Source organism: Condylura cristata, unplaced genomic scaffold, assembly GCF_000260355.1.
Source record: "Condylura cristata isolate star-nosed mole 26May11 unplaced genomic scaffold, ConCri1.0 scaffold00030, whole genome shotgun sequence".
NCBI lineage: Eukaryota > Metazoa > Chordata > Mammalia > Eulipotyphla > Talpidae > Condylura > Condylura cristata.
In genome coordinates this window covers 26,210,012-26,234,173 of record NW_004567131.1, presented here as the reverse complement: position 1 = coordinate 26,234,173, position 24,162 = coordinate 26,210,012, and the positions used below count along the sequence as shown (strand labels likewise).

At 35.9% G+C, this 24,162-nt stretch overlaps 2 protein-coding genes across 7 annotated transcripts in view; one reads left to right on the top strand and one right to left on the bottom strand.

Moving 5' to 3' along the window:
• MASTL (microtubule associated serine/threonine kinase-like) overlaps positions 1-948 on the top strand; it is a 19,989-nt gene extending 19,041 nt beyond the window's left edge. For both annotated transcript variants that reach the window (XM_004691325.2, XM_004691326.2), the window contains exon 12: positions 694-948. In XM_004691325.2, coding sequence (XP_004691382.1) covers positions 694-851 — 158 coding nt within the window. In that variant the 3' untranslated portion in view covers positions 852-948. The remainder of the gene's footprint in view (positions 1-693) is intronic.
• A 4,510-nt stretch (positions 949-5,458) lies between these two features.
• Positions 5,459-24,162, bottom strand: part of ACBD5 (acyl-CoA binding domain containing 5) — a 32,739-nt gene continuing 14,035 nt past the window's right edge. For all 5 annotated transcript variants that reach the window (XM_012731285.1, XM_012731287.1, XM_012731288.1 and 2 more), the window contains 8 exons: positions 20,358-20,492; positions 18,996-19,190; positions 17,131-17,237; positions 15,041-15,308; positions 12,824-13,023; positions 12,474-12,518; positions 12,097-12,206; positions 5,459-7,257 (listed from right to left, as the gene is read on the bottom strand). In XM_012731285.1, the coding sequence (XP_012586739.1) occupies positions 7,245-7,257; positions 12,097-12,206; positions 12,474-12,518; positions 12,824-13,023; positions 15,041-15,308; positions 17,131-17,237; positions 18,996-19,190; positions 20,358-20,492 (1,073 nt within the window). In that variant the 3' untranslated portion in view covers positions 5,459-7,244. The remainder of the gene's footprint in view (positions 7,258-12,096; positions 12,207-12,473; positions 12,519-12,823; positions 13,024-15,040; positions 15,309-17,130; positions 17,238-18,995; positions 19,191-20,357; positions 20,493-24,162) is intronic.

Below are 24,162 nucleotides of genomic sequence, written 5' to 3'. Positions count from 1 at the left end.
CAGTGCTTTAACCCGCTGCGCCACCAGGGAGGGCCGAAAGTTGAGGTCTTTAACTGGTAAATGATTCCAGATGTGGCCATACTGCTGTCTAGTTGCTATGTTGTACAGAAACTAGTCAGTGAAATCCAGTCATGAAGTGAGTGTGTCCGAAATATCATCAATGTAAATGTTGCAACTAGCAAGAAGGACAGGGATAGAGAAGAGGAAAGAAGGAAGGGAGTGGAGGATGAGCTTCGTGCTAAAGCTGGATCTCAGTCAGTAGATGGTGCAGGGATTGCAGAGTGTTCGCAGCTCTCAAGTACCTACAATGAGGAATTGGGCATCACTCCTGGAAAACTGTGGTATGGAAGCAGGACAGGGGGGTAGGAAGCAGGCCACACTCTCCATGCATCAGGTCAGGGATGGTGTGAGAAGATGCAGTGAGAGAGTGAGGCATCTATTAAGGTAAATCAGATTATTCACTCATTTGACAAATCCAGGCCAGACACATCTGTTTTGTCGAGTGGTATAACACGTAACACAGTATGTGCTGGAGTGTAATATATGGTTGAATAGAGAGAATTAATCGAGTATTTCTGAAACTGACATAATAAAGTAGGATGAGGCATATATGAAACATTCTCTTCTTAATTCTTATAACAGTACTTATTTAGATAATGGTGTCATCATATTCTGTTTTATTTTTTTCCTAAGAGCTGAAATGCCATCCTCTCTTCAGTGATGTGGACTGGGAAAATCTGCAGCATCAAACTATGCCTTTCATACCCCAACCAGAGAATGAAACAGATACATCCTATTTTGAAGCCAGGAATAATGCTCAGCACCTGACTGTATCTGGATTTAGTCTATAGCACATAATTCTTCCCTTTAACTTTGAAATCACAAGCTTATGTAACTATATACTTAATACTAGGTTGATCTAAGGGGAGAAGAATCACTGTTCTACCTAGATTAATAAATTGCTAATGTTTATTACAGTTTTCACAGATTAAAAAACTATCAAGAATATAATCAGTAATTTATCTTTATCTTAGAATTGCCTATATGCAAAGCGCATTTCATCTTATTTATTTTGATACTGCACTTTATACAAATTAATGCATCAGTAAAACTATAATGACACTACCACGATAGAGGAAAAAGTCAACTAGGAACTCAGTGTCCTTTCTCAGGTGTTGACCACCTTTCAGTTAGGGATTAAAATGATGAGAAATACCATAGTTTTATCGTAATGTAATTTATTTGACACGAGTGCCTACAAAAGCCGCAGTCTCAAGGATAGACACTACATTCTTGATCTCAAAAATGCAGCTGGAAAACTCCACTGGGAAATGAGGAATAAATAAAAGGACTAAGATTCTGATAACTTTAGGATAGTTTCGCTGCCTTGTCACTTTTGGTGCTTTCTCTGCAATATAACTTGTTCATAAAGTAGTCCTGGGAAGCTTTGGTGTGCTCTCCTGTAGCGACTTTTAACAACTTGTTCAGTTTTAGTAAACAGTGATGTTTTACATCTTAAAATGATTTAAGCTTTATGCAGCATTACTAGAAATAGCTTGATCCTTAGCAAATAAATTTTCCTTAATAATGTAATTATAATTTAAGTAAACTATTCACATCATTCTTTAAAGTACATATTACACAAAATTAAGCCTTATAGGACCTATCTTACATTCATTGAGGCTTTCAGCATATTCAAAAGGACAAGTTCAAATTCAAATGTAAATTTTCTAATACTTTGTTAGGAAGTTTTGTTCCTTTTGTACCTTGGTTTGGTGATTTTTTTCTTTCATTACCATCCCAATAAGGTCCCTATTATAATGTAGTTGACAAAGATAATAGAGTGAAAGACTGACCATTCTAATCGATGCTAAATAATTCAATCTCCATGGTTTGTTTTACTGAGCTTGTTTTAGTAATGATTACTTACTAGACTTAAGCTTCTAAGAGCTTAAGTCTAAGAGCTTAAGTCTAAGAGCTTAAGTCACCTCTTCCAATAAAACATTCAAATTACAGTTGTTAAAGCTTTGCTTAATATTAATGACATTTTCCCCTTAAATTAGGTAAAAAAAAAAAGTAGAATTTTGTATCCTTTTATGGTATTTTCAAGTAGTGGAAAAAATAGTGGTTTTGGAATCAAACACATGTTTCTTAAACCATTGCTCTGCCACAATAAAGGCCTTGGGTAGGTTAAACTAAGCTGCTGAAGGTTTACGAGTGTGATGAGGATTATGGAATTCTTTAGTGGAACTGTTCAGGATACCAGTCTTCTCAGGGACTTGAAGCATTACTGAGTAATTGGGGAAATGTACAGTAATACTAACCCCAAACACAGGAAAGTGTGTCCTTAAATAGAAAAGGTAAAAACAGTTTTCTGTATTAGACCTAATGTGCAGCTAATCACCTGGAGTTCTGCATGCTCTAAAGGTTTTTACTCAAAATGTGTGTGTGTGAATGTTTTTTTAAAAAGCATTTGACTATACGGGTAGAAATCTGTATGTCTGTTACTATATATAGTTTTTGTTAGGAAAAAAAATTCTCCCATCTCCACTAAATGTTAAATTCAGAAAATGTTTTCATCTAATTTTCTCAAACACCTGTCAGAATAAAGAGTGCAGAGTAAACATAAAAGGTGTTTAATAAATGATTATTTGAACCCTAAGTACCCTGCTGTTGCTTGGAATATGTGTCTTAATTTTGGTTTTGGGAAGTGTTCACTATATTAAAACATTGTTATGCTTCTATCATCATGAAGGATGTTCAGGTCCAATTGTTACAGGACAGAGAGAGGGGTCACCTCAGGACCCCCAAACCTGCCTGCTCTAAATAGCTTCCACCATCTGCTGCATCAAGACAAAATATGTAAGACTTTTAATGGAAAGGAACTTTAATACAATTAGTGTACAATACAGAAAAGACAAAGGGTATAGCTTCTAAATCAAACACCCAAAGTTACCCATCCCCCTCATGGGTAAAAGTCCATCTGAAAAGGACTGGCCCAAAACAAGGCTTGAAAGCCAGATACAAGTCTAAAGCCCCTTCCATTGGGAACCCATAGAAAAGGGTCAGAAACAGACAAGCCTAGGAGGAAAGGAACAAAATCAAGATAAACATTGCCATAGTGAACCCCCCATGGGTTTTTCACCCACATCTGTTTCGACCAGTTGAGGACCAGGAAGCAAGCAAGAGCCGCTTCTTCACAGTCTTTCTGCTCCATGGGGCTCCCTTGAGTCTCCTTCTAGCTCTCCATCCTACTTCCTTTCTCTTCATTCTCCTCTCCAGATTCTTCTCCCTGCTCAGCTCCAACCTCCAGATTCTTCTTCCTGCTCAGCTCCAACCTCCTTTGGGTGGGGCAGGGAACCTAGAACCTCCCATTTTTCTGGGGACCACCCTGTTATACTCCATTTCTCAGCAAGAACCATCAATTACAGATATGCTCAGAGCCCAGGAGATTGTAGAATCATTTACTGTTTCCATTATGTCTCCTTTCAACCAATACCAAATAGTCATGGTGGGTCATTTTTAGAAGTGTGTGGAAAGGGTATTAGACAGGGAAATAGTTGAAGGAGGTAGACTAAGCACAAGGTTATTGCTCAAGCCACATATTTCAGAGGCACAATCAATGGGGTTTTCCTATGGGTGTAATGAGTAGGGTAAGGGAGTGAGAATCAATTCTGATACCTTATTTCTGACTTTAACTGAGTCAACTGTGCTATATGTGGAGTACTGAAAGACCCATTAGCCAACATATTCTTTTGACATGACTGAGATAGAAAGAATTCAGCAGCTCTCCTGCCTACCTGTGACTATGCAGGTGCTCTTTTTTCCTCCTTTTCCTAATAACATGTCCTTTAAACAGGAAAAAAATAAAAAGGAAGAAACCAGTTAGACTTCTAGGTCAAAATGGTGGATTGAAAGACTACATGTAACTACTTCCATTGATGGAATTCCTTAAAAAAGGGCCGTTCTTTTTAAGTCCTAAATCCACATGGTGGGGTCCACCCTGGTGGCACAAGAGGTTAAGTCTCAACACTATGATTCTATTAATAGCCACTGCAGCTTGAGTTTGATCCCTGGCCAGGGAGTTGACCCACATGGCAAAGCAGACCTCTCCTGTCTCACCTGCTGCTCCCTTCAGCAGTGTATTTCAGTTGATTTGCCTGTTCTGCTTCCCAGTCTGTCTCTGGTAAATCCCCTCACTTCCTCTGACCTCCTGAATCTCTGGCCTACACTTCAGCTCTTGTTTGCTGAACAAGTAAATAAATCTTCAAAAGATGGGCTGAGGAATTAAATAGACACTTGTCCAAATAAGTCAAATGACCAATGGGCACATGAAAATATATTCAAAATTACTTATCAGGGAGCTGTATATCAAAACCACAATGAGATACCACTTCACACTTGTGAGAATGACCCATATCAAAAAGACCAGAAATAAGGAGTGTTGGTGAGGACTGCAGAAAAAGGAGACTTGCACACTTTGGAGGGTTACAGACTGCCAGCCCTAACGGAAAACAGAGTGGAGTTTTCTCAAAATATAACAGCTACCATTTGATCCAACATTTCCATTCCCACCTTGCTACATAAAGAATGCAAAAAAACACTAACTCAAAGGAATATATGTACTCTTGTGTACATGTGCATCACTATTTATAATAGCTAAGTTATGGAAACAACCTAAGTACCTAAGAACAGAACCTGAGTAGAGTAAGAAAATGGTGTATTTGCAGAGCAGGTTACTACTTTGTTTTAAAAAAAAAAAGACAAACTGTTGTCATTTGAGACAATGTGAATGGAACTGGAGCCAAAAGGAAAAAAATATCATATGGCTTCACTTATATGTGGAAGTGAAATAAGGGTCCGACAAAACCAAACTGGTAACAAACTAGAATAGACTGTAGAATTGAGACTACCAGGGAGTCGGAGAGGGGTGGAGAACAAAATGTACATTGCCCTAAACAGACTATGGGCGCCTTGGGGGTGGGGTGGGGTGGTAATATGCTCTGTGGGTGTGATTCTGCACCTCTGAATCATATTATGAAGCAATGTTACCTCACAGTAGCTCATATGCAAAACCCTACCACCATTTTCCATCAAGGAACTACTGTAGATATTTACTCTGATTGAGGTGGATTGAATGGCTGTGGGAAGTACCATAAGGCCTGAAACCAAGATTTTGACTTGATCAATATTAACATTGCGAACCAAATGAATAAACAAGCTATTTCTCTTTCCTACTTTATAAAATGACATTAACTAGTGTGGTTGTATAGTCGGTTTGTTGTTTGGGAAGATGCATGATTATATGAATTCCTACAGTTCTCACTGAATCCTTAGTATATTAACAATGCACTTCTACCAGTAAGAATAAAATCATATAATTTCTCATTAACATTTTAATTTTAACTTAGTTTTACAATAAACAAAGTAAATTATTAAAAAATATATAGCTGACAATTTAAAATCTGAAATGAGGTTCTTGTTAAACAAAGCAGTAATATTATACCCCATAATTATATCTTTATTTTATATTCAAGAACTGTATGAAAGTATAAAATAAGACTGGAGTAGGATACAAATCATTATCACCAGGAATTAATTACCCACAACTCGTAATGAATCACAACTGCTTATATACTTAATTTGCATTTATTATTTACTAAGAGAAAAGCCACCATTTTCTGTACCAGACTGACATCTAACTTTTAAAAAGAATCCCTGATCCATCAGTCTAATCTTTAGTTTCACATGAAATTCAGTACTTGCTTCATTTTATTCTGCGAAGTAAAATAGAGGAGTTTTTAAAAAGCAAACATTAGATCCTTTTAGACAGATACATTTTAATCAAGGTGGGATTTAAAAGTAAAAAAATCAAGTTACATGATGAGAAGCAAGCTCTTATTTTTTTCTTCAGGCAAACAAGACCCATCCTGTATATTAGGGATGGCTTACTTTCCTCTTGAAAACACTCTGAACACATGCTAAATTCAACATCACACATACTATGTATGCTTACAAAGTATTTGCTACAATGCCTTCAAATCAGAGAAATCTTCAAATCAGTGAAAGCACAAGGTAAAAGCCAAATGAGAGTGTTTTGAAAGATATACAGGAAGGATTTTTTTTTAAAGCATTCAAAAAGCATTCAAAACTGTCTAAATGACAGTTTTATGTCTTACTGGAAAAATAGCAGAGGGACTATTTCCATTAGTTGGATATGCTTTACTCATGTGGCCTGTTCGTTTGCAAATCCTTTTACTACTACCCCTGTGAAACAGGTATATCGCTAATTATCACCATTAGGAAAAAGAAAGGAGGCACTAAGAGGTTGAGTCCAGTCTACGTAGTTTACCAGTTGCTTAAAAGTGATCATCATGTGTTCCTTTTTGACCTTTATAAAAACAGTATAAATAAGTTTTCATTTATATTTCAAAGCACCTATGAAGCAGAGACAAGATATCTTCAGTTAAAATGATTACAAAGGAATATATGTAAATGATTCGATAAAGATCTTATTAATGATCTGCAGGCTCAGAATATACTTGTCAAACATACTGTAAGTCTATTCTTCATCTTTTCCAGCAGGTTTTGTGTTATGTTGTGAATCATTTGTAGAAATTAAGCCTAGTACATCAGGTTGTACTTTTATAATAATGATGCCTGAATCCTAAAGTTAGAGTTGGGAAAGCCCAGGAAAGAATTAAGGGCAGCCTATAGAGTGGGTTTGGAAAAGATTCTTCCAGTAGTTTGCTGCTCCTTGGCATGGTAATTTAGTGACTAAGCTATAAAGTTGATTTAATCTCATTTGAAATTCACTCCTGGTTTGCAGTCTTTCTCATATTTAATGCAGAAAATTAAAAATGTCCAGTTATAAATCTGATCTGATCACAACTGTACCTGGAAAAGCAGCTTATATTTCTCTATGGGACATAATCAGGTAAACAAGTTACCAAACAATAATTAATAATTTAACATCCTTCAAGTTCAAGGGTAGGGTAAATCTAGGTATGCTACTTATGACCTAGTTGAGATTGATTATTCAAGTATCAGCAATATTAGTCCTTAAAATGTTATCATTCGTGTAGTGCAAAATATATACGTATTTATGTACACAAGTCAAACTACTAGACAACAAAAAGAAACGTAAATCATCACAAACTAAGATTTTCTTGTGACTTTCACAATCCACTTCATTCCAAGGTCACCCAGGTCCAGTAGTCTTCTTGAGCAAAATTCCATTTTCTTCAGTTCAATTTTCTTGGAAAAAAAAGTGAAAACCAATTTCCTATGAATATAAATGCAACTTGAATATGAAACACATTCATACTAAATAATTCTCTGAATAACATAATACTCCAAATTCAAAATCATAAAGTTACAAATGATCCTTATGAAATTATTTCATGTGACTTATATAACTAAATACAAAAGATCCAAAGGCAGGTGTCAACATTACCAAACAGTTTGTAATAAATCACATATTTATATTCCTCCTCATCCTTTTCTAGTTGGCTTAATATAACTCATATTTTTGACAATCATTTCATAATTTTATCAAAACAAAAAAAGCTATAAAATTAAAAAGCTTAAAACTACAAAAGATTTATAGGTGTATAACCTGGACTATACAGTTAATCCATGTATATTATGTATCTTAATTTCTAGGTATTGGGGATTCAAACAGGTAATTCTCAGTTTTCAAAAGTGCTCTCCGTTTAGCTGAGAGGGCCAGAATATAAACCAACTACTCAGATATATATAACATGATGGTTTAAACGACAGCAGATGAATTAGGGATCAGAGATGGGTTCACTAGCATACACAAAACACAACAATCACATATGACCTGAGGTGCGGGAAAGGTCCTCCAGTTATAAAATGTCTACATCCTACCAAGGACTCAACATACCAAATGCCTAAAATTCTCTCATAGATTCATGTTTTTCCTCTATAGAAATGCAACCCTGTTAGCAGGAGTGTTATTTCAGATAATCAGGTCATTCTTTACCCCATGCAGAAATCCTCTTATGCATACCTCCTAGGCAGGAGTGACATTTTGAATACACAGATCAGTTTTCACATAACAGTAAATTACTTGTGACAAAAAGAAAACAGGCCCTTGGACAACAGTTGAAGTTGTCAACAAAGACAAGACAGATGTAGGTGGTCCTAAAGAATCTACCTGAATAAAGTTTTAACAGAATGTTAGCTGCCAGATGTCTGAACAATTAGCCCACATGATACAGATTACATTAAAAGACTTTAACAGATTTACAAAAAAGCACACAACTTTGGTTATAAATCCACCAACAGTCTGCAAGAGACTGTCCATAAAGCACCACTACCTTCAGAACTTTAGAATATTTTTCAGGCTACTAATGAGCCCGTTAGTTCTTTTTAGCTTTTTAAAAAAACAACTCATAAAATGTGGTTGAAGCGCCACAGAAAACAACAGATCATGGAATAGGAATAAATTATGATTCTCCCCTTGTCTGCTGAACTCTTCTCAGAAGCCTAGGTTTCTGACAGTCAAAGTATTTTGACTTAGTCAAAACATGGGCAAAAGAATTAAAAAGACATTTCTCTAAAGGGAATGCCTTGGGCTTCCCAGTTGGGGCAGGAGTTAAAGTCTCAGTACTCTCAAGCTATTCCCAGCCACTGTGGCATGAGTTACATCCCCAAGCTGGAGGATAAGGTATAAAAGGTCGTCTAACTGAGATGAAACTGATTATATTCAAGTTTCAGCAATTTTAGGCCTTATGAGTAGAGTACATCCTCTCCTGCCTACACTTTCCTATTCTAATCAGATTGCTAGATATTTTTTCTTCTGTTCTATTAGTGTTAAAAATATTTAATTAAAAATATTAAACTGGCCCTCCCTGGTGGCGCAGCGGGTTAATGCACTGCACTGAGAAACTAAAGCCACTTCTGCACGAGTTCGATCCCCGCCTGCCCCGGAGGTGACCACATGGCGTGGCAGACCTCTCCTGACCCGCCCGCTGCTCCCCTCAGCAGTGTACTTCGCTGATCTGCCTGTTCTGCTCCCCACTCTGTTCATGGTGAATCCTCTCACCCTCCCTATCTCTGGCCTGTACCCCAGTTCTGTATGAATAAATAAATAAATCTTTAAAAAAAAAATATTAAACTGCCAGATTAAAAGATTCCTGAATTACCTCAAGGCCAATACTTATTTCCACATCAAGTATGGTTTTACCTCCAACCCTAATTATTTTGTTATATATCTAATTGAAGAGTACATAGGAGATCCTACTTCCATTATTCAGCAATGAAAAAAAGACAAATTTAAGCCATTTGTAGCAATGTGGATGGAATTAGAAGTGATTATTCTGGGCCCTCCATGGTGGTGCAGCCGATTAGAGCACAGCACTGCAACGCTGGCGTGGCCCCTTCAATGGGAGTTTGATCTACCCCCACCACCCCTCCCACCCCACGATCCCGACCCCTCCCCCCATTGGTGATCCATAAGGCAGACCTTTCCTGACTGGCCTGTTGTTCCCCTCAGCAGTATACTTTGTCTATCTGCCTGTTCTGCTCCCCATTCTGTCTCTCTGAATCTTCTCACTGCCCATGCACTTCTGGCCTGTACCTAAGTTCTTTATGCATAAATAATTAAAATATTTAAAAGAAAGGTGATTATTCTAAGCCAATTAAACAGGAAGAAATATAAATACCAGATGGTGTCACTTATATGTGAACTGTAGAGAAAACCAAACAAAGGCCAGACAAAGACAAACATTAAAACCATCTCTTGAAAGCTGACCATAGGTCTGTGGCATCCAGGGAGGGATGGAAGGGTAGGAGTGTGTATGGGGGAGGTAAATAAGAGAGCAGAACAGACTATGGGAGAGGACTATGGGTGATTTGACTTCAGGAGTGCCCCAGTGGCCACACCTGAGGGAGTAAATCCTGTACTGCAAAAAACATTACAAAGGTGTAAAACATTGGTAGTTCAATTTAAAAAAATTGTATTCCATCAAAATGCAGTGTACAGTGCGAAATAACTTAAGTTTGGAAGGACTAAACACTTTCAGTAAAAGATTTGATAAAAATTCATTAACAAAGCCGAAAATTAAATAGGGAAGTTTCTCCATTGAGAGACTTTTGTGAACAATTGCAAAAGATACCTAGGAAAAATGATGTATATGCTTCCACAAGTAAGGAACATTTGAAAAAAAAAAAAGCTATAAAAAAACCTGAAATTTCTGGTAACTCTTAAACCAAAGTATAGCTTATTTTTTGTTTTTAATGAAGTGATAAGCTGCTTCAAACTTAATTGTAAAATCAATCATTAACTAAAGTAAGCTTTAAGGTTTTTTAAATCCTATGCCAAATTTCACTATTCTCCAGTCACCAACTTTCTATAAAGAAACCATGAAAAAGAACTTTGAAATGAATTGCAAAATATATAAACACCTACCATAATGTTTAAAGCTAGCTGTTTAAAGCTAGCATTACTATATTTCTTTTAAAAAGTTTCTCTTTTCCAGATCATGCTTAGTGAAATAAGTCAGAAAGAAAAGGAAAAATACCGGATGGTTTCTCTCATAACAGGAATATAACGGAACAGGCGAGAAAATAGTGATAATGATGAACAGCTATGTACCAGAGACATTTTGTGGGGGTGGAGTGGGGAATGGGGTCAAAAACAGTGGGGGGAGGGAAATGCACTGGACTATGGTGATGGACATGGGTGATTTGGTGATGGGAAACCCAAGGGGATTGCAACTGAGCTGGAAAAACGCACAAAAACATATAAAAATAAACTATTATATAAAAAAGTTTCTCTTTTCCTCCTATTGTTAAGGATATTAGAATGTGAAATACAATACAGCAATAACCAAACATCATAGTAGAAGTATAAAATGAGTGAAAGAAGAAATTAAGGCCTACATCTTCACATCTGAAATCATACACACATACACACACACACAAACGGACTAGAAAGGGGGTAAATAATACTGAGAAAGCAATTTAATGCTTCTGAAATCCTACTAGGGTTTTTTTAAGTGACAGGAGTATGTCAAGAACACTAATGTATCAGGAAACTTAATTTAGTTCATTTATAAGTGTTTATCAAACTATCTTAACATAAGCAAAGAACAAGGATGACTAAAACAATTCATGTAGCATCAGGCATTTCTGTTTCTCAATTATAAAGTAGCATGCATGGAGCACTTATAGGCTTATTCCATTTAGCCTAAGAGAAAAGTAAATGTTTGATTTTTCTTTTGTTATAAAGTATAGTAAATTAGATAATTGGGTTCATTGTTAGAGGAACAATATACCTTATTCATTTAAAAAATATGTTTGCCAGGCACATTAAGAGAGCACCATAAAGTTTATCATCGGTACTGTGTTTCTTTTCCTCACCTGTTGTTGATTAATGGAAAATGGTAATGAAAACATACCCAGAGAGGGTAGCAGTAAGATCAGATTTTACAGCACCCAGAATAAGCTTTCAAGATTTTCTTGAACTGAAGAGTTTTGGCCTCAAGTTATTCCTAATTTAGACAAACTCAGAGTACTTTCAAGGAATTCTAATTACCACCAGACCTCTTTAAGATATATGCTAGCACCCCAAATCGAAACTATAAGTCTCAAATTAGAATGATTCCCTTATTTTACAGATAGTCAATTAAGAGGCTGAAATATTTCTGAAGTGGCAATGCCTGCATCTCAAAGGCACAGAGGACATGCAGACATCATTTATTTACTTGCCCACTGCCCTTTACTGTTAACAAAGGGTCTAAAATAACTATCAGACTTTTTTAAGAGTATTTTTTCCTCATAAGCCATAAAACATAAGCCTGTACTCATTTTTCTCAGTGTTGACTACCTCAGAATGTACAAATCCATCAGATGATCACAAGTGTAAAATTTTTAAATCCAGCAGTACCTAGAAATCCATCAGACATCATTTCTAAGGTATTACAGTTTTAGTCTAAGATTATCACCAAATATTCTATATAATGATACACTAATACCAAGTATAATACCTATTCCCTTTTGGAAGTTCTGCCTACATTAGATTAAAAGCATTTACACATCATACTGAATGGTAAGCTACAGTATTACCTTCTCCGCCTTTGATAATATAAATGCACCAACCACTGGGCAATAAAAGGCCAGATGATGGCAAAAGTTAATGCACCAGGAGACATCTCAAAGGGCCACCAAGATGGTCTCTGAGGAAATAAAGTGATCTTTTAACTATTACATATTGCATATATGGACTTAAAAATACATATAATTCTGAAAATATGCAACTAATAAATCTAACATTCTGCATTTCAGAATATAATTCAGTAAGACTCTCAAGAATAACTCACAAAACAAAGTTTTAACTTCAAAGATCTAAGAGGTAGATTTCACTTGGAATATTTTAAGGACTTTATATAAATTTATTAATAACTTACTTGAAACTCTAGAATTTAGATTTAATAACTCTTTACCTGTGAGGAAGATGGATTACTAGTGTGTAATGTTGATGCTCTTGCCTGGAAACACAAATAAAAGTGATTAAATTTTCACAAAATGAAAAAAATGCAGTAATTTTCTATTTTTTAAAGGTTTAAGTAGTCTTATTAAATGACACACTTGAACTTCTTTAATTTACACATAAACTACCAATTTGCAAACACATTTGAGAACTGCAACCTTAAATAATATTTACATATTTTTAAAAGTAGGTTTTACTTATTTTTTCAAAATCATTAAAATAGTGTGTTAGGTTTGATCATTAGAGATTAGTTTTACAGACTCAACAGAATGGAATGGAAAAAAGATAAATGAGGAAGCTAACCTGTGAAGCTGTTAGCGTTTCCAGTTTGTGAAGTCTCTGAAGGACATTCTGCATGTCCTCCTGCAACCGCATGAGCACGAGAGCAATCTGCTCATTGAGGGTGCCTCTTGACCCTCTGTCTGAACCCCAGCGCTCCCCATCACCTCCACTTCCCATTTGCCGGCTCTTGGTTCCTTCACTCAAATGTTGCATCCTATGCCCTATTTTAAGAGAGCAAAATAAGTTTACTGTAGCTTTTTTCTTATGAATAACAATGTCTTTCGCCTTTTGTTACTTCTTTGAGATTTAAACCTCCACAGTTAAAGGAAACAAATCAAGAAGTACACAAAATAGGGTGCAAGCGTTGCAGGACTAGCAAACTCCCCACAGCCACTGTAACATGAGTTCCATCCCAGCAGGGAGGTGACCCACATGGCACAGCAGACCTCCTTTGTCCCACCTGCTGTTCCCCTCAGCCGTGGATTTTAGTCAATCTGCCTGTTCTGTTCCCACTCTGTCTCTGGTGAATCCTCTCAAACCACATACCTCTGGTCTCCATCCCAGTTCTCGTTTGCACAAATAAAAATAAATCTAACCCAAAAAAAGTATATAAAATAATGGATCAAAGAATAAACTTATATTCATAAGTTGGTTTTGCTTAGCTTTTATCATGTGGTTAACATGCTAATACATAACTAAATGCACAGAATTCACAAATAATATACATATTTTGAATGTGTATTTCTTAAAAGTTCTTTACTAACAAGATGGAAAAATTAAAAATCCAATATTCAACAGCTAAGCTTCCTTTTTGACTCCCAATATGTGTGTGTGTGTGTGTGTATGTGAATGTATTTTAGGGAAATGTGGAAATATTTACTTATTTATTCTTAAAAGATTTATTTATGCATATAAAAGTGGGATGCAGGCCAGGTGTAAGTGAGAGGATTCACCAGAGACAGAGTGGGGAGCAGAACAGGCAGACTGAGAAGTACACTGCTGAGGGGAGCAGCAGGCAAGACAGGAGAGGTCTGCTGTGCTATGCAGGTCACTTCCCTGGCCAGGGATTGAATTCCTGCTGCAGTGGCTTTGGATACCTTCATAGTGCTGGGCTTTAACCCACTGTACCACCAAGGAGGGCCCAGATATGGAGTATTTACTTTTATTGCTTTAACAAATATATTATCTAAGGTATTTTATACTAAATACTATTTTTTAAGTCTTGAAAAAATTTTACATGGTTTGTTTTCATTGCTTTTTTTTTTTTAAGATTTATTTATTTGTGCATACAGAACTGGGGTACAGGCCAGAGACTCAAGGGTGGTGGAAGACTTCACCAGAGACAGAGTGGGGAGCAGCACAGGCAGATCATTGAAGTACACTGCTGAGGGGAGCAGCAGATGGGTTAGGAGAGGTCTGCCACACCATGTGGTCACCTCCAGGGCAGGTGGGAATCGAACTCATGCAGAAGTGGTTTCAGCTTCTTAGTGCAGTGCTTTAAACCACTGCGCCACCAGGGAGGGCCTGTTTTCATTGCTTTTTAAAAAACGTACAGCATGTATTTTTTCTGATATATAGTAAGATTTATATTTTGCTCAAATGATTGTTTTTTAAACACCAATTTGCTTAAAGTCATTACTTCTCTTTTTGATAACTATTCTTTTCTTACTATGAATTATAAATTAATATACATGACAATAAAAAATAATAATTATTGCCAATTATTTTCCCCTTGTCTTCCCTGTTCCTTCCCTACTCAATTATCTTTTCTATTATCTGGCCAGAGTATTATTACTAATATTTATCTTCACATTGTTGCATGTTTTCTTATCTCCAGACTTGATCTGCCATTTATAAAGATCTTTTGATTTAAGAGGGAAAATGTGGAAAATATAATTCAGATTTTCACCTAAAGTAAGAAAAAAAGCAGCAGTAAAATGATAGCAATCAGTTCAGTGATTATTCAGTGAGATGATGAAACACAAATTTGACTACCTCAAAAATTTACCAAAAAGATGTTGAAGTAGAATTACTTCTCCCAGATATTTGGAGAACACACTACTGTAACCTCTGGCATCAAAGATTTAGATCTAAAGAAAAGTGGGCAGATACTATGTAAGAATAACTTTAAACATTGCTTTTGTAAATTGACAGTCCTAGTGCCTCACCTATCTTAAACCTCCTTATTTCACAAATTAGTTATAAAGACAATGAGAACAGAAAAGAAGTAATACATACCTTTCCCTCTTCTGACGTTAGAGAATTCCTCACTTTCTCCCCCTCGCTTCTCACGTTGTGGTGCGCCACTGTTATTCCGGCCATCTTCTCCTCCATGCTTCACTTCACCTTTCCCTTCAACAGCTACCATGTGCATATCTCCAAAGCTGCCATTTCCAGGAGACACTTGAACATTTCCAGAAAAAATAGGATTTTCCAAGGACTGATTGGGGTTACCACCCAAGTAGTATCGAAATGGCCCATTGTTAGATGTAAAGCTGTCTAAAGGCTATAATTGAAAATAACATTTACTTAAAAGCCATAATCATAAATCATACATCACAAATTTTCATAAAAGGTTTACTGTTTCATAAAATGTTTTTTCATATTATCATAGGGAGTATTTTTCTAAAAACTTCTTCACTTCATATTCTGTTTTTTATACGCAAGGAAGAAATGGGATGGGAATGATTCATCTATTAGCATAGAATTGAGAAGTTCTGACAGTGAATTTTTCTTGTGAGACAGCTATTTGTCTAAGAAAATTTAGGGCTCTCCCTGGTGGCACAACAGGTTAAAGTGCAGCACTATGAAGCTATCTCAGCCACTGCAGCACGAGTTCTATCCCCAGCCAGGGAGAGGACCCACATGGTGAGGCAAACCTCTCCAGATCCTCCTGCTGCTCCCCTCAGCAGTGTACTTCATCAATCTGCTCTGTTCCCCACTCTGTCTCTGGTGAATCCTCTCACTGCCCCTGCACCTCTGGCCTGTACCCAGTTCTGTATGCATAAATAAATAAATATTTAAAAAAAACCAACAGAGGCCCTCCCTGGTGGCGCAGCGGTTTAAAGCACAGCACTGAGAATCTGAAGCCACTTCCGCATGAGTTCGATTCCTGCCTGCCGCCTGCCCTGGAGGAGACCACATGGCGAGCCAGACCTCTCCTGACCCGCCCGCTGCTTCCTTCAGCAGTGTACTTCGTCGATCTGCCAGTTCTGCTCCCCACGCTGTCTCTGGTGAAGCTTCTTACCGCCCCTGAGCCTCTGGCCTGTACCCCAGTTCTGTATGCACAAATAAGTAAATAAATCTTTAAAAAAAAAAAAAAAACCAACAGAACACTTTAAATGTCTACTCTTACCCTAGTTACTTTATTTAACTTTAGGAATAGTAGGAAGAAAGAGACAGATTCCCTACCTGCAGGAAACTTCAACTCTTAGTAAGGGAGTTTAAAGAAGCAAAATTATTGCAACATAGTCTGATAAGTATTATGAAAAATATGTATAAAGGGAGCACACAGAGGGAGCAACTAATGTATACTTGGACTGGAGATTTGGTCAGCATAGTCTTCCACAAGGAAATGATGTCAGATAAGTGAAAGAGGTGGAGACGACAGCACGTACCTCGAAAGGACTGAATGTGGGGAATGTGTAGTCAGATTATTACTGAGATTTACCCCTATTCAGTCCACTTCACCAGCCTTCCCAAAGCAAGTGTTTTAGAAAAGAAAAAAAGAGAATCTAGATTTTAATCACTATTTATTTCTATTTTTCATTAATTTCAGCTCAGCCTCAGCTTGGCCTAACTACCATTATTTTTCCATCTATGTTACTCATTGTGTTTAAGCTTACTTAAAATGTATCTTATTCACGTGCCTTTAAAATTTGAGAAAACTAAGAGGTAGATTTCATAGTATTAGGTACTGAAAAGAGGAAAACACAGAGGAAAAAAATTAAAATCATTAATTTGGGGAGGCAAAAGATAAATTATTTCCTATAAAGACACATTAAATATGTGTCTTAGAACAGTATGAGTTAAGGATATAACATCAGCAAACAATAGATGTTTCAAGTATAGAGACATACAGAGTTTACTCTGCTTCCTTGTCCTGTATCACTCATTATATTACAAATTATATTTAAGTATTTTTAATAATACAGAAATTTTATATTTTTTAATTCACAGAAAATAATTAAAATCACAAATGTTTAAACATTTTAGAAGTCTGTTTTCAAAGTGATGAAGAGCACATACATCTTCTATTAAGAAAAACTGTGCACTGAATTCTGATTTATCACTTTGAAAACTCACCAATTAAAAAATGTTATTTTTACCTCCTCCTGTCCAAATTGCTCCATGGAATCACAGTAAACTTCACTGTCTGAATCACTGGTCAAATGTTGAATTCCTGAAACATCTTCAATATACTCATCATTCACATCTAAATATGAAAAAGTACACAGTTATTTCTCAAGAATAATACATTTATTCCATTTCAAAATTTATCAGCTGTATTATTTTCATGCTAGGAGACAAATTTGTTCTACTAAGTCACATTTATTTTAAATTCACTAAAACTAAGTAATTTTATAAAAGAATTATACAAAACCACTATCAAGATCAGACCTTACAAAACATAAGAGAAAATGACTACCTGTTAAGAGGCCTACATCCGGGATATAACTATGCAAGTTTGGTTATTACATTAAGAAATGATTTTTATGGTTTCTCAACTAAACAATAATATGTTAATTAACCGTCACATACAATAGGTTTATTCCCTACAATTCTAAGATATAAAAAGACCATAACTTATGATGGTGATTGGAGAAAAAAGATGATCAGAGATTTTGAGTAAAAGAAACCTTAGTTTGAATAAAAGCAAACATTTCAATTTCTCTTTCCAGTATATAAGATGTCAAGAGAGGATGTGGCAGGTCCTCTGGGATGAAATTCTGACTTCTTTGGGTTCTCTGGTAGGAGCCATGATTAACTGTACTGATAACACAGATGCCAGGAATTTGTACAACACCTCTGTAAAGGGGTAAGGGGATGATGGACCAGACCGCCTGCTGCTGGTGTGTGGGTATCATAAAAGGCCACAGTTGAGAAAGGCAAACCAGAGTGCAGAAAGAAAGGTACATTAAGCAAGAGGTAACTTGACAAAGAAAATCATACAAAATAGTATATTTCTCTATTTTGAAGACAATACTGGGGTCATAATGGTAAGCAATAGAGGCAAGATGAAAGATACTGACATGGTAGGACCAATTATAAAAGGAGTTTGTTGATTTATGGCCCAGGATTGCATCCAGTGGTAACAATAATAACAAAAAATTAAAGCTTATTTGCTCCAAAACCAACCCTAAATATTTCCCTTTTTTTAAATGGATTTTTATTATTTTTCTTAAGATATTTAAAATTTGTGTTTGCAGAATTGGGGTACAGGCCAGAGGTACAGGGGTGATGAGAGAATTCACCAGAGACAGAGTGGGGAGCAGAACAGGCAGATCCACCAAGTACACTGCTGAGGGGAGCAGTGAGCAAGACAGAAGAGGTCTGCTGTGCCACATGGATCACCTACAGGGCTGGGGATCGAACTCACACTGAAGCAGTGGTCGCCAGCTTCTCGTTGCTGCACTCCAAACCACTGCACCACCAGGGAGGGCTGCCTAAATATTTCAAAGATTTTATTTTCAAATTCCATATGACACATTACAAAACATCTCAACGAGGGAGTCCCTGGTGGTAGCTTCAACATTATGAAACTAGCCACAGCCACTGCAACATGAGTTCAATCCCCAGTCAGAGAGCTGACCCACATGGTGCAGCAGACCTCTCCTGACTCACCCATTGCTCCCCTCAGCAATATATTTCAGTCAGTCTGACTGTTCTGCTCCCTACTCTGTCTCTGGTGAATCCTCTTGGCTCCAACCTCTGGCCTATACCTCAGTTCTTGGTTGCATAAATAAAATAAATCTTAAAAAAAAAAAAAAAGTCTCAATGAAACATAAAAGCCCTGGCCCTGATTTACTGTCATTCAAAGCTATATATAAACACTTATAGTATTAACAAACCTAAAATATTATTGAATAAAGGTTTTTAAAGTTCTGAACTATTCCTAAATACATTAAAATTATTAAAAGAATATTCCAGTCATAGAAAAGACTCTAGACAAATAATTATCATGGCACAATACCTTGGTGGGTGTAGACAGTTTTTCTAGTTTGCTCCAAGTTTTGGTCCACAGATTTAACTTCTTCAGCACTTCTGTCATTCAGAGAGGTGATCTGAATGTCATTCTGTACATCCTCAACAAAACTGTCTTTATCATAGCCATTAGTGACAACAATTTCCAAATTTTTATGGCCTGTGGAATTCTTCATCGTTTTAACTTTTATGAAAAAAAATGGAGAAAGATTCAAAGTAGAAAAGTTTCTGCATACTATGTTGTAACATCAAGTAATAATTTTCCCACCTACCCTAAGTCCTTTGAGGATTTCCCACTGGAATCTCTCTGTCAATTCGTGAATCCCTTCTTAGCATAAGCAAATTGTGTTACGAGACCTGGAAGTACAAAGAGCTCCACAGAGGCAATAAAATACCTTCAGAAAAGGTGCTGTTTGGGCCTCCCTGCTGGTACAGGACTAAGGTCTCGGCACTATCAGGTATTGCTAGCCACTTTGGCAGGAGTTCCAGCAGCACTCTGATCCCAGGCCAGGGAGTGGACCCACAAGGCTCAGCAGACCTCTCTTAGCTCGCCTGCTGCTCCCCTCAGTAGTGGACTTCAGTAGATCCACCTATTCGGCTTCGCATTCTGTATCTGGTGGCTCCTCTCATCACCTCCCAACCTCCCACATCTCTGGCCTACACTTCAGTTCTTGTTTGCAGAGATAAATAGAGTAAATCTTTAAAAAACAACAACAAAAACTTACTGTTGGTCATACCTTACTATAAAGAAAAGCAAAACTAAGAAGTGTGGCTTCTGTTTGTCTTTTGCCTCCCTTTCATACAATGGCCTCCCCAAGAATAACTGATTTTGCTACAAACAATTTCCACTCTAACAGTTATTTCTGTAGTGTAGCGGTTATCAAGTTCGCCTCACAAATTCCACTCTCTGCAGTAACCCATGATTCCAGGGCCCCTCTTCACCAAAATTTTTGCTTGAATCCTATTTTCTGGACTCAGTTTTACTCTTGACAAGATATTGAAAGTTGTCTCCCTTTTGTGGTAACTTATATATATTCATATTGGAAATAATTACTTAATAAACCCATTTCTAATAAAGTATTTCAGGCATTATATTCAGAGGAATAGGTTATTGTGTTAGACTTCAATTAACATCTGGTTTCAAGTAACATCTGTGCATAGGCTGGTTGTCCCTATATGCTGTAGTAAAGCTTCTCGGTCCATAACAAGCCTGGTTACTGGGTCAACAGCCTAGATCTGACCAAATGCACTAATGCATAAAATGTAAAATAGCCCAATCCTCTCTCCATATTGTTTGATCTAATGAAATTATTATTTTATTAAAATTGTTAGCATATCATCTAAAGATTACCATTATCATTTTGTTCTGCTCCTTTCACTTCCTCTTGGGTCTCTTCTTCCTCAGATTCAGCTCCGCTATCACTGCTTTCAGCTTTACCATTTACAGTTTTGGCATTTGGAGTAGAAGTTAGTACATTACCCAGATCTAAAACAGAAAATAACCACTTAATGACTATTACTTTAATATACAATAATGTATGAATGATAAATACCTGATAAAATAATTTGAAGTTAAAAAGTTAGAATTTTGATCACTAACAGTACTCTTCTTTGACTATAAATATACATATATGACACAAATATATTCCTTCAATTATCAGTTTACAACAAAAATGATAAAGCTATCCTAAAACTTTTCTGAATGAAACAGAAGACAAGTTATTTTTAAGTCAATTAAAATAGTAAAGTTAGAAGTGAATGGTCCTTATACACAGTAACTGAAGAAACATTTGCTATATGCTAGCATGCTGAAAACATAACTTTTTTTTTGCTCTAATAACAACAGCAGTCTTACCACTGTTACAGTTGGGCTATGTTTAAAATTTTGTAGCTTTTTATTACCTTTAATAATTCAAGTGCCTTTAGGGATTTAAGCGCACAACTGACACCATATCCCTTCATATTTAAGTTTTTTTTTTAATTATCAGAAAAAATTATCAATCACTTAAAAAGGCAAATTGTCCTATCACCCAAAGTCATATACGGAGAGTACATAAGAGCTTCTCAAACACTCTGCATGGGAATCAGGTAAAATGCAGACCAAATCAGTAGGTCTAGAGTGATCTAAGATTCTGCATTTCCATAAAGTTCTCATGTGATACTGTTGGTTACTCTAGCACATATTAGGGTATTAGGAATGATGTTTTCATCAAATCTTTTAAGATACTATTGGTCTTCAGTGGCTACTGATCAAAACTGTGATCTCCTTTAATAAATTTTTGGTCATCATTTGTACTTACACAAAGACATTTTGGATGCTTCTCTGCATCCAACATAATGTACTACATTTTAAAATTTCCATATATCTTAAACAGTCAGGTCTATGATGCTCTTGTTAAGTTTAACTAGTGAGTGGCTCCAAAGAGTAAAAATTCAATCCTATCATAGGCATTATGTCCTACTCTTTCAGAGAATCATGAGAGCAGGACTGTTTTTAAAAGTTTCCATTACTTTCCCCCTGGCAAACAGAAAAAGCAAGAATAACAATTAATGACAATAACAAAACTCCACACTATATTGACAGAGTAAACGATAAAGCCAAGTGATTATAAGCATGGGATGCAGAAAAATCACTTAACAAGTCAACACTTTTTAATGATAATAATGCTGAAGAAATGAAGAATTCAGAAGAATTTCCTCATCTGATGAATTGCATGAATGAACTTTCATAACTAGAGTCATAGTTAATGTTAAAAAACTGAAAGTTCTGTTCCTAAGCTAATAGGCAAGACAAAGATAATCTGCTCCTATCACATCTAATTAATATTAAACCACAAGTCCTAGCCCAGGAAATTAGGCAAGAAGAATAAAGGCATCCAGTCTGGAAAGAAATGATCTCTCTTTGCAGGTGACATGCTCTTACGTATAGAAACCTCTAAGGAAATCTACAGAGGGAAAAAAACACAAAACTAATGGAAATAATAAATGGCTCAATGAGGCTGCAGGATATAGTATATCAGCATACAAAAATCTATCATGGTTCTATAAACCAATAATTAAAAAATTAAATTGGAAAGTAATTCAATTTACAACAGTAGCATAAAGAATTCTTATTAGCCACACATTTGATAAGAGCTCTGCACAAGTTATATAGTGCAAATGACATTATTGAAAGAAATCAAATAAGTTCTAAATGGTCTAGAAGACAATACAGTTGAGATAAAAAATACTCCCCCAAATGATCTACAATTCATTGCAAATCTTACCAAATGCCAATTAACTTTTTTTTTTTTTTTTGCAAAAACTGATTGGCTGATTCAAAAATTCATTTGGAAATGTGAGAGATCCAAATAATAAAAATAGTCTTTGAGAAGGAACAGCTCATATTTCCTGATTACAAAATTCACTAATTATATATCATGTTGTATATGTAAATGTTGAAATTATGTATGTAAAAATGCCCATGACACAAATAGGTATAGTTATACCATAACTACACTTGGTTACTTTTAACAGGATTTTTGTTTAAATAACAAAAGTCAAAGCGCAAAGTGTCTTGAAATTTGGCAGTTATCTTAAAAGATGCAAGTACCCATTAAATACATATATCCTTGGCTCTTAAAATTATACTTCAGAAGTGTTCCATAAATGTAAAATGACAGTTGCTCATGGTTAATCTCAGTAGCATTTTTTGAAAGCCAGAAGAAACAATCTAAATCTCCACTAGAATGATAAATAAATTATGGTACAGGTCTTATCTCTCACAATATTTGTATCCAGAAGATATAAAATCCAGTTTTCTTATTTTGCAAAAGTAATATTCTATATATAATATATATTATATAAGCTCTTCAACAAAAACTAACATAGCATTCAGTAAAAAAATTGGAAACTTTTACAGCAAAGTAGTCACACTAAAAAGGATAAAGGCTTTAGAGACCCTTGTATTATTTTAAGGATGGTTATGTTTTTTTTTTTATTTCATTGTAATTTCTCTTTATTTAATTTGTTGTGAACAATTTTCTATGCTAACAGAGGATAGTTATGTTTTGATGCCAAGTGAGTTATTAAAAAAGCCTCTGGTTTGTGAAGCTTTTGGGATTTGAATACTGTAGACATGATTTTAATATTGTAGACCTGAGTCTTTACTATTCTTATTGACCCTTCTTTGTTTTTATAAGTCTATTTAAACATCTACCTCTGCTAGTACCTTGGATACTACTAAAGAACACCAGATTTAGTTCCCCTCCACATCCTAACAAATGCTTCACACAAAGAAAACATGTAATATGTTTACTAAATTGAATGTGCATGATTTATAAGGAAGACTATTAATATCAGATACAGAGGGTGAGGTACAGCATTATATCCCATGAGTAGCCACTGTCAGTTACTAGGACAGGTACAAACTGCAACCCTATGATAGGGAGATTACGGCTCTGAAACACTATTATTTTAATCAATTAATAAAAAAAGGAGCCTTATAAACTGTGATACAAGAAAAAAGAAGTGATGTCCGGCTAATTTTTATTTAAAACATAAATAATTTTCAATTAAAATGCCACTTATGGGTTCATTTTACTCTGCTCTAAAAATAATGTAAACTTTTGTAATAAAAAATAAATAAATAAAAATAATGTAAAGAAGAAATGTTTATATTAAGTAGCAGTACATTTGTATATTATTCAATGCCTGATTCTAAATAGATAAAAGTCAAGTTCTTGCTCAGACTTTGAGAACAACAACAAAAAAATACAAAGTAACTCAACCCAAACTGTTCTGTCTTATCTTCCTATCTTTCAGCTAAATAGTAATGTAGTTTTGTGAAAAGAGTCAACTGATGTGGCAAACTTCATTATTGTCTTATCTCAAGAAATTGGCACAGCCACGGCAACCTTCAGCATCTACTACCCTGAGGCTGGTCAGTAACCAAGGATATCAGTGCAAAATCCTTCATGCCACATCCCCTCCCGCGGTGCCTAAGTGAGAAATCCTTAGAGCCTGGCACGGTCAAGGTACCAGGCACACGGGAGGAATACATGGCCCTCCAGGAATAGAAGAATGGCTGATTCTCGAATGGTCACTGTAACTTTTGATTTGTTTCCTGATTCTGCTGACACACAACATACTAAACCAAAGAAATGTTATGAACACTG